Source organism: Myotis davidii, unplaced genomic scaffold (assembly GCF_000327345.1).
Source record: "Myotis davidii unplaced genomic scaffold, ASM32734v1 scaffold458, whole genome shotgun sequence".
NCBI classification, from domain to species: Eukaryota; Metazoa; Chordata; class Mammalia; order Chiroptera; family Vespertilionidae; genus Myotis; species Myotis davidii.
Window position 1 is genome coordinate 2211563 of NW_006289819.1, and position 10731 is coordinate 2222293.

General features: G+C 54.1%; 1 protein-coding gene across 1 annotated transcript in view; it reads right to left on the minus strand.

Annotated features, from left to right (window-relative positions):
• Window positions 1-6531: 6531 nt before the first annotated feature.
• Window positions 6532-10731, minus strand: part of CLDN19 (claudin 19) — a 6424-nt gene continuing 2224 nt past the window's right edge. Inside the window, exons 2-5 of the mRNA XM_006762587.2 lie at window positions 10519-10683; window positions 10333-10417; window positions 8583-8735; window positions 6532-7862 (exon numbers count right to left, since the gene is read on the minus strand). Coding sequence (XP_006762650.1) covers window positions 7814-7862; window positions 8583-8735; window positions 10333-10417; window positions 10519-10683 — 452 coding nt within the window. The 3' untranslated portion in view covers window positions 6532-7813. The remainder of the gene's footprint in view (window positions 7863-8582; window positions 8736-10332; window positions 10418-10518; window positions 10684-10731) is intronic.

The window sequence follows — 10731 nt, forward strand, 5'->3', positions numbered from 1 at the left end:
AATCTACTGCCAAGGGCACACACAGTGATCCCCTCGGAGATCCTGAGCCACAGACCCATTTCTTAGACAAAACTCGGCTCCATTATGATCTGATGGGACCATCATTGCCTGTGGTCTGCTATGGACAAAACATGTAGTGCATGACTGAAGTAGTTGTCTTAGGGATTGGGAAAGCACATATACTAGGGAAATAGAACTGCCAGCAGGGGGGGGGTTGGGTTTAGCCAGGGCTTTGCCACCTAACTTCCACAGAGGAAGAATAGAGCAAAAATATTGATAATGGCCCTAGCCGGCTTGGCTCAGTGGATAGAGCATCAGCCTGAGGACTGAAGGGTCCTAGGTTCGATTCCGGCCAAAGGCACATGCCTGGGTTGCGGGCTCCATCCCCAGTGTGAGGTGTGCAGGAGGCAGCCAATCAATGATTCTCTCATCATTGATGTTTCTATCTCTCCTTCTCCCTCTTTGAAATCAATAAATATAAAACAATTAAATATTGATAATGAATGTAGAGCTACAGTCGACAGTAATGTTCCCAACATCCACTTCCACCATCCCCTCATCCAGGGATGGGTCTGATTAGCCAAAGCCAACAAAAGCATAGTGTTCTCTGGTGACTTGAATTGGTCCAGGACTTGGCAAGTGTTCCAAATTGACTCAATGGAGTAGGAGTACTAATTTAAGGGAGTTGGAGGTAGTGGTCCTAGACTGGCATGCCTAACTTGAGATGTGGTGCAGTTTCTGATGATGACATGTAGGTTATGATCATGTGAGTGGAAAACGAAGAGACACTGCTGGAAGTGGAAAGGTCAGAAATAGACAATTATGTTCAAAGAATCCTCTCTGGGCAATGAGATGGCCACAAGTGATGGTAGAAGTACCATGGAGAAGACCATGACGGTGACCCTGGAATGAAAATCTTACAGGAATGCTGCTGGATAACGGAAGTAATCTGAAGATGCGGGCTTCAAAGAAGTTGGCGTTGAGGCCTTATGAGGGAGGAAAATGGTGTAGAAGTGGCAATGGTGTGACAGGAGACTTAGCCCACCACCAGGCATCATGGTACATGGGTTAAAAGAAGAAAAACACCACTGAAAGGGCTCCGAGGGAAGTAGTGTCCTAGGGGTGAGTCTGTTAGAGGTAGAATAAGAAGGTGAAGGAATATTCAGAATAGGCTGGTGACTGGCTTTCAGAGGTGGGAGGTTTGTGAAGGGAGCAATATTGGATCAGAATCGGGGTAGGAGAGAGTTCACGGGAATTAAGATAGTTAAAGCTGAAAGGGGAAAGCTTTAACATCTGGTAGACAGGCAATCGGGAGTGTAGAACAGGACAGGCTTAGTCCCGCGGTTCTGCTGGAGGAAGGACTAGTCTGATACTGGTGAGGCTGGCTTGTGGCTGGGAAGGAACAGTTTTAGCAACTCTGCTTGGAATGGTGCCCCAGGGAGAGGTGGGCCAGTTTACATCTCTTTAATCTGACTGCCTGCTTATAAGGCTATAAATGGTACAGAAGTGAGTAGATTTATACCTATTCAAGTGATGTTTTAGCACTTTACAGGCTTAGGGCAGCTAGCTGGTGATAAGGAATCTGGATTATTTTTAAATAGAATGCTTTTCATTTCAAAAATATTACTCTGGGGCAAAGAAAAAAGTTTAATCGGAAATGACCAATTTAGACATTGTTGCATAAGTCCATATGAGTAATGAGACCTGGACCATAGACATGACAGAAGGAAAAGGAGATCCAATTTGAGATGTTTTCAGAAATGGAGTTGACTGATCTTTGTGACTAGCTAGATGTAGGGATGAGGACGAGGGAAGAATCTAGCATGACTGTGGTATGTTGATGCAAATAGTGCCATCTGCTGGAATAGAGAATGCAAAGGGGTATGCTCAGTTTTAGCTATATGGAGTTTGGGGTACCTCTGGGCCATCCATGGGGAGTATGCCAGAAGCTGACTTGTAGCTGAGGGGGGTAGGTTGAAGCTGAATGTTTGACACTCATCAGGCAGCTATTGAAGCTATGGTCATAGATGAAGTCACATTACTCAAGGAGCATCTGTGAAGAGCAGAGGGTGGAGTCCCAGACTTTTGAAATAAGACCATGGACATAAAAGTGATGACTGAAAAATGATGTATTAAATCAAGAATCAGGGACATCATAGAATCTTAAAGAATAAAGTAGAGCCGGAACCGGTTTGGCTCAGTGGATAGAGCGTCGGCCTGCGGACGGAGGGGTCCCAGGTTCGATTCCGGTCAAGGGCATGTACCTGGGTTGCGGGCACATCTCCAGTGGGAAATGTGCAGGAGGCGGCTGATTGATGTTTCTCTCTCATCGATGTTTCTGACTTTCTGTCTCTCTCCCTTCCTCTCTGTAAAAAATCAATAAAATATATTTTTAAAAAAAGAATAAAGTAGAAATGGTTCAGCTGGCATCAAAACCAAGAGTTCCAAGGAGGTGAGGTGGACCCCAGACTGCAGAAGCTGGAGGGTGAATGGAGCTGCCAGCCCACAGCCTGCTAGGTCCATCCTGACAGGTCCCAGCCCCTCAGAGTCAATCCTGACATCCCACTTGTTCTCATAGTCCATGTCCCATAAAATCCTACCTTTGAAACCCCCAGAATCTGAACACTTCTCACCACTCCCAGTCCCACAGATCCAGGCCTCCAGCACCTCACCTGGATTATTGCAGTAGCCTCCTAGGTGAGCTCCCTTAAACCTTCCTTCCCACGCAGCAGGGCGTCTTAAACACCATGTCAGACTTGGAATCACTTCCCTGCTCAGACCTTCCAGAGGCTTCAGTGTCACTTGCACCTGTGCCCCCACCTGTCCCATTCCCATACTGTTCCCCCCAGCCTCCTCCACCCCAGCCTCAGGCCTTCCCTCCCCGGGCCAGGCACACTCCCACCCAAGGCCTGACACCTGCTTTCCCCTCTCGACAGGATGGCTCTTTCTCCGGATAACGAAATGGCTTTCTCCCTCAGATCTTTCAGGTCTCTGACCACTTTGACCTTCCTTGACCGTCTGTTTAACGCAGCAGGCCCTCCCACACCCAGATCTCCCAGCCTCCTTACTTACCCTGCTTGATTTTTCTCCATAGTGCATACCCTCACCTGCTCATCTATACTAACTTTACTCTCTCTCATAGAAGGTAAGCTCTGTAAGGGATTTCATCCGTTTTGTTCACTGCTGATGTCGCCAACAAGACTAAAAGAGTACAGAGTTAAAGCTCACCGGGTATGTTGAAGTGGGATGAAGGAAGCAAGGGCTGCCGCTGGAGGAGAGATGCGTGATTGGGGCCATACTAATTTACATATTCGCCAAATAGGGTGCTTGTGAGAACGAGAGGGATGTGGTTATCATTCGTACTGGGATGAAAATTGCCCTGGGCACCATGGGAGTTCCAGTAGCTCTAAAGATAGGCAAATTTTGGGGAAGGGTTTTTCTAGGATGAGGAGACACAATGTTTATAAGGCGAGGGAGAGGGAGCCAGCTAAGAAGACAGCTTTAGGCATACGGTACAACGAAATGCCTCACTTTACCCTGTGCATAGAATTTTATTTTCATAAGTCATTTTCAGACACCAGCAAGGAACGTGATTTGGAGTCAGGAACCTGAGCTCCACTACAGACAATGGAATCCCACCTTCCAGAGCCTCCTTGTGGAGCTCACACAGAAGTCAGTACGGCACGTGGGAATATTTCTCAAAGTGTGGTCTATGCCCCACTCGAGAGTCCCCGTCAAACCTAATCCAGATGCAGGGGAGGACCCTCGAATGAGCATTTTGCATAAGCCTGAAAACCCTCCAACAGCACCAACTTCCTAAAGTTCTGGTGAGGATGACATGAGCATCAGTAAGGTAATAATTCCTGAATAATAGCTGAAGTGACTCCCACGGGATACAAAGGCCTTGTGCCTCCCTCCACCCCATTCATTTTAGTTTGTTTCTCCTTTTGGGAGCCGGACGTGAAAGTCTAGGGGACAATCAAAAGCAACCACATATATGGGGTAAATCAGAAAGTCACTGCTCGTGCGCAGGGAAAGCCACAGGTTCAGCTAAGACCTGAAAAGACCTGAAACTTACACCTGAGGCTGATCCTTGGCATATTTGCTTATTTGTTCAATCCCGTCACATGTAACCAGTCTGTCCCCTGCCAGCCGAGGATTCCTCAGCTGTGTGGGGACCACGTGGGCCACCGTGTGACCTACAGGGAGAGGGAGTGCTTCTCGGGTTTTGACTCTGTGACACCATAGCATCACGTCAGCCTTTTGATGCTTTGACAATATTTTGTACACTTTCCCCAACAGGAGTGTTGTCCAGAATAAAACTGCCTAAAATTTCTCATAAATGGAACCAAATCTCATTTTTATGTGCTCTAGGAGCAAAAAAGGTCAGGAAGTGTGACTTTGGGTCCAGCTTTCCTGGGTCAGGTTTACTTGGGGCTCTCCCTAATCTCACCAACTCAAGATGAAATAATAAATTCACCCATTTTCAATGCACCTAGGGTTCAAATGATGGAGGAGAACAAGGTATCGCAATTGAAATTTTCATCTAGAAGAGGGGAGGCACCACACAGCTCTCGCTAGCTTAGGTCTGTGTTTCCCAGACTTCAGTGTGTACACAAATCAGCTAGGGATCTGGAGACGTCTGTTTCCCTGGGTCTGGGGTGAGGCCTGAGATCCCGTATTTCTCAACAAGCTTTCGGATGATGCGCTGCTGCTGCCGGAGGGCTGTGCTTTGAGTAGCAAGTCCCTAAAATATTTGTCACGCTTATCCCAGTGGTCAGCGGGCGTATATTAAATTGTACACCTGAAAAAACGTGGAGGGATTTTTAGCCCTTTATCTCTTTCACTTGCAAACGTCCAGACAGAACAGTGAACCTCTGAGAAGCACTGGTTAACACACAACACACAGCACACCGCTGAAGATGGAACTTGAGTAACTACAGAAAAGAGAAAGGCCACTTAGGCCCAGGGTCTAGGAGTGTGAAGAAGCCTGCAGATTTGGGGAGCCTGGAGAAACTTCAGTCATTGAGAGCATTTAAATATATTTGTCTGCTTACAATTTCCAATTTCCATGACAAGTGTGATTAGTTTGCTTGACTAAACAGGAATATGAAGAAGGAAAAAAACCCACTGGTTACCCAACTTATTTTATAACTTCTTCTGTCCCTGACCTTTTTGTTCCTGGAGTATTTTAAAGCAAAGTCGTCCATTATATTATGTCAGTGTGCACTTCTAAGAGATAAGGGTTAAAAAACAAACAGACCACAGTGTCATTATCACACAAAATGAACAACACATATAACACAGAATTAGCCGTAATTCCTTGACATCATCTAATACTCAATCCCCACCCAGATCTTTGGATGCAGGCAACAGGTGAGTCCCCTGGCCAGCTACTCCAGTGCTGGGTTTACTCCCCTAGCTACTTGGACATTCCTTAGGGGCTGAGCATACAAATATATTCCTCCCCAAACCATATTTTCTGGCCTTCCAATTCCATTCTTGGGGGGACAATGTTTGCAAAAACAATGGCAGAAGCTTTAGGATCAAACCCTTTGCCTCTGGCTACTTCTTTAGCCTTGAGGTTGGGACAGTGAGCAGGATCCCAGCCCTGAGGCTTGGGAAGCTAACCGCACCACAGGTTGGCAGCCCAAGTGACCTTGACTAGACCTTTGAAAGGGGCTGCTTCAGGAGAGTCCTGGGGCATCAGGCTTCCCAAACTCTTCTAGCTCCAAACCCTCTCACTTCTCCCAGGCACCCTCACATCGCCAGCACCACAACCCACTCCCCACCCCCCCACCTGCCACACACACACACACACACACACACACATACACACACACACGCTGTTCATCAGTATATTAGCTGGGTTGTATGTGGTGATCCGACTCCACCTCTCCAGACTCTGGCCTCCTTTTAGGAAGGACCACACTGAAGTGTGTTCCTGCCTTGCTCTCAGGCCTGCCCCGGGGCACAGGGCTGGGCTCTCTCACAGCCTGTCCTTTAAACCCTCAGGAAGCAGCGAGGGCATCCTATCCTGACATCTTCCCACCGAGTCCTATCACTGCAGAGCCTGTTTCTATCCTGTTTTAACAAGATCCAGATAGAAGTTTAACCTTGGCTACACCACCCATGAGAACTGGTGGGCCCTTAACTGTCACCCCTTACAATCCCGCCCGCGTCCTGGACTGAGGGGCACAGACCTGAGCCGTGCCTCCTGTCTCCTTTCTTTTCTCTAAAGCTGGTGCCATCGTGTTGGCATCTGTCCATGAGGAGGTGGGGTGGGGCGCGTGGACCCTTGCTCAGTGACAGTCCTGAGCCTCTGGTGGAGCCTGAACCGTAAGAGACCACACACAGTTGCCTGGCCAACTGCTTGGCTGCCAAATCCCCAGCCTGGGACCGAGGTCGAGCCTTGGGCCCCACATCCCACGCTGCTCAGCCTACGCCCGTGACAGGAGCCTTCACTGCGACACTCAATGGGGTTGGCCAGGGCTCTTGTATCTGCGCGACAGAGATCACACTCCAAGTGGCTTCAGCAAAAAGGGGTCTGTTTATTGGGAGGCTCGGGGAACCGCCGGGTCTCAGGGTCTCCGGAAAGGCAGAGGCAGACAGGGCCTCCTTTCGTCCTGCCCCTCCTCGCCTCTTCTCCCTCTGAGACGCCTCGGAGCCGTGAAAAATGTGGCCCCAACTTGAGGCCTCACCGAGGAGCTGACCGCTGCCGTCCCTCGGGAGCTGCCTGAGCTCAGATGCCGGGTCACCCCAGGCCGATTACACGGGGGTGTCGGGGTGTGGAGCCTGGGCGTCGGAGGTGAGAGCGGCTGAGTTACAGCTCAGGCTGGAGCCCAGGCCGGAAGTCTCTTTCGTACTCATCCATGGCTGGAGGGGCGGCCGTCCTGTAAACCATTGAAGGCCACCCTCTGGCCCCTCTCTGGCGCCCCCTCTGGCCAGAGGCTGGATGGGCTTCATGCAACAGCCATTCCCGAGGCCCCGCAGGGATGGGCAGCAGCTGTCCAGCCAGGACACCAACGATCCCATATCAGCTCTCCTCCATCCCCGCCCTCCCCCGAGCATCCACGACAGTCATCTTGTCAGAATTCATCTCTCAGAGTCAAGCTCGGAGAAGGCTGGGCTGTGTCCTGGGATCTGTGACTTGGTGAGAGAGGTGGTCACAAAAAGTGGTGGAGGAATCGGAAGGAAGCTGGCTGAGGAGGCATCGGGAGGCCAGGGACCATCGCGTCAGCTCTTTCCACGTGGGAGAGAGAAGGCAGTGGCCAGAGAGAGACTTGGGGCCCGGGAAGGACGTTTGGGGTGGGAGAGGCCTGAGCAGGAGGGAGGCACTGATTGGGTTCATTTTCCCTGCACTCCCCTGAGGCCTCTCCCCCTTTTAGACCAAGGGGGTGGGTACCTGTCCCAGGGGCAGACCTAGTGACATGGGTGGGACTGCGTCTCTCTTTAGGCCAAGGGCTCCCTGTCCGGGGGATGCTGCCCAGTGCTGGGCCAGGCCTCAGGGTGGGGTCTCCCATTAGGAGGTCCTGGGGCCAACCCAAGGCCAGGCTGCAGAGGTTACTGGGCAGGCGTCCTGGTCAGCCTCGGCTGCGTTGTGTAACCCACCCTGGGCCTGTCTCCCCATCTTTGTGCCTAACAACCCCAGGCACCAGCGCTGACCTCTCTGAGCCAGCCACCGCCCTGGTCATTCCCCGGGACAGATCAAATGACACCGCACTTGGGGCTGGATGTTCACTTCTCTTTCCAAAAAGTACCAAACACACAGTCTGGGTGTGGCAGGGAGGCAGCCAGGCTGGGGGCCTGGACATTACACACCCAGGGGGGCCTTGGAGGAGGCAGACAATTTAAGAATTGGTCTGAAAGTCAAAAGAGAGGACAGTTGGTTAGTGGGGTGAGCAGCAGAGGGGGAAGGAGGGGCTGTGGGGATCAGGCCTGGGCCCAGGGACTGGCCAGTGGGGTCAGACCTGGGCCCCCACAGCAGCCCTGCCTGGGGCCCGTTCCCCGGGGCAGGTGCGGGGGAGGAGGACGCAGTCTGTGTGGGTGTCCATGCAGTGCTGGGCATGCTGCAGAGCTGAGACCCAAACTCAGGCAGTGGGGCCAAGGGTCTTGGTCTCTCTGAACGTGTTCCCTCGTGTGTGATGTGGGACATTCGTCATCCTAGCACAGCCTCCTTCATGCGGTGGCTGTGAGGAGCCAAGGGCTCTGGCCACCCCAGGGCGCTGGACACCAAGGTCCATCTTTGTTGCTCTGTCCCCGGGCCCAGCACGGTGTAGACACGTAGCCCTCCAGTGAGTAGATAAGCCTCCAGTGAAAGGGCTGGCCCCTGACTGTGGGGAAACACGCAGCTGCCACGAGACTGTGTGGACCGGCCCAGGCCTGCACCTGGACCTGTGTGTGCACAGGTGGCCTCTCTCTGAGTGTCTGGGTCTTGGCCTCAGAGCGAAGGGTGGATGCCTGTGTTGGGGACAAGCTGCTCAGGGGACACCCTGTATCCCACGGGCCCTGCCCAGAGTGCTGCAGGGGCCGTGGAGTGCTGGGGGGTGGACTGCTGGCTGGGGCTGGTGACTCAGACGTACTCTCTGGCCGCAGCGGAGGGGCCCGGCCGGTAGGGCTGTGGGCTGCTGTTGACTCTCTCAGGCTCTGGGCACGTGCAGCAAAGGAAGGAACCCCCCAGCATGGCCAGGCCGGCAGCGGCCCAGCCCACGAACAAGGCTGGGCCAAACTCGTACCTGCAAGGAGTAGGGAGGATGCCATCAGGTGTGGCTGCAACCCAGGCGCTCGGTGTCACCAGGGGCTCCCTAGCCTGGGCCCTGGCCGGGGTCGGGCAGGTGTTGGGAGCTGAGATGGGACCTCACAGGCCTTAGCAGCCTCTCTGGATGAGCTGGGATGAGCGCTCATCCTTCCTCCGTGGCCACCCCAGCAGGTTGACGCTACACAGGGTGACCCAGACCCATGGGGGGCTGCTCCATGCAACCCCAGGCCCCTTTCCTCATCTGGCCCGCTGAGGGGTAGGGGAGGGCCTGCAGGTCCTGCTGGCAGAGCAGGGCAATCCCTGCCATCTCTCTCAGTCACAGTCTGGCCCTTAGAATCCCAGCCAGGGCTCCCCACTGCCCTCTGAGAAGGGCAGACCCTCCACCTGCCACTCCGGGCTCTGCGCGTCTGGGCCCTGTCCACCAGCCTCAGCAGTGCCTGGGTCTACCTGCGTCTGTGCCTTCTCCTGAGGCGCCCCCTCCTGGAGCATCTCCTGTTCTGCGCCTCCTGTGCCCCGCCTTCAGGACCCAGCTAAGAAGCTGCCTCCTCCAGGGGACTTTCCCAGGCCCCTCTGTGCTCCCCTGAATTGCCCTGGCTCTCACTAGGTGGCCATGCTAGTTCAAGCCGTACACCCGAGGTCTCGTTTTCCTTCCCTCTCCATACCTCTGCCTCCTCCAGGGATCACTCCCAAGTGCAACAGCCCAGGCATCTTTGCTCATCTTCCCTCCACCCCCCGCAATTCCTCCACCCCCTACCATCCTACTCTCCCCACCCGCTCAAGGCCTGTGGGGAGTCCGGGAATGAGATTGTCCCCGTCTCTGCTCCTGGCAGAGCTGAGGGGTGAGGGAGGAGCCACAGGGGCCCAGGCTGTTCAGACCCCCAGTTCAGCCCCCACGCCCTTGGCCTTACCTGTCCTGACCATTCAGCCTTGGAAATATCTCTGACCTCTTCACTGCCGGCCCCCTGGCCCATGCCCTCTGCTCCAAACCTTTGCAACAGCACCTACTGGTCTTGCCCCTCTCCCACCATTCTTCACACCACAGCTGGAGGGACTGCCCGCTGCCTGAGGAACCAAACCTTCCTATGGCTGCAAGGCCCTCCGTGAACTGCCCGATCTCTTCTCCAGCTTCACCCCTGCTTCCCACCCAAAGTAACTCTGCCTCCTGCAGAAACAACAGCAGCTGGGCTGGGCTGAGTGCTCTCCAGGCCCCAGGCCCTGTGCTGAGTCCCTTACCTGCCTGTCTCACTGAACCCTCACAGCCTCGGGTCCTTGGGTCATTGCTCCCTTTACAGGGAGGAAACCTGGCACAGGAAGATTAAGGAACTAGCCCGTCACCTAGCAGCACGTGCAGAGCTGGGATTTAAGCCCAGAGCCGGCACTTAGCTCCTGGGTGCCCTCCACAGGCACCCTGCCCTTGGGAGGACCCAGCCACACCGAACTTCTCGGTGCCAGCGCCTGCGGCCGTCTCCTGGGCCCCCTCCATGTACCCTGTGGGATGAAGGCCGGTGGCCCCAGAGCCAGTGGAAAGGGAGGCCCAGCCCGACCCCTGGCCCAAGCCACGTTTTGGCACTCACCTGGCATTGACAGGTGTGCTCGGGTTGAAGAACTCCTGGGTCACCAGGGTGGCATACCATGACACTGCAGTCAAGGTGCAGAGGCCTAAGGACAAAGGGCGGGTGCTCAGGTCTGCCCCCTGCTGGCCACCAGGGTGGGCTACCTGTCATGGCCAACATGGTGGAGAAGGAGCCAGGGGCACTCACCTGCCAAAAGGAAGAGGGCCCCCCCGGAGACGGCAATGCGGCCCTTGGCGATGGGGTTGCTGTCTCCGACCCGGGTGCACTTCATGCCGACGACACTGAGGATCATGGCCACGAAGCCCAAGAGCACGGCCACCACCATCAGGGCTCTTGCTGACTGGATGTGACCTGGGGGCAGGAGGGGCTGAGCCGGCGGGGAGGTGGGGGGGAAGGGGG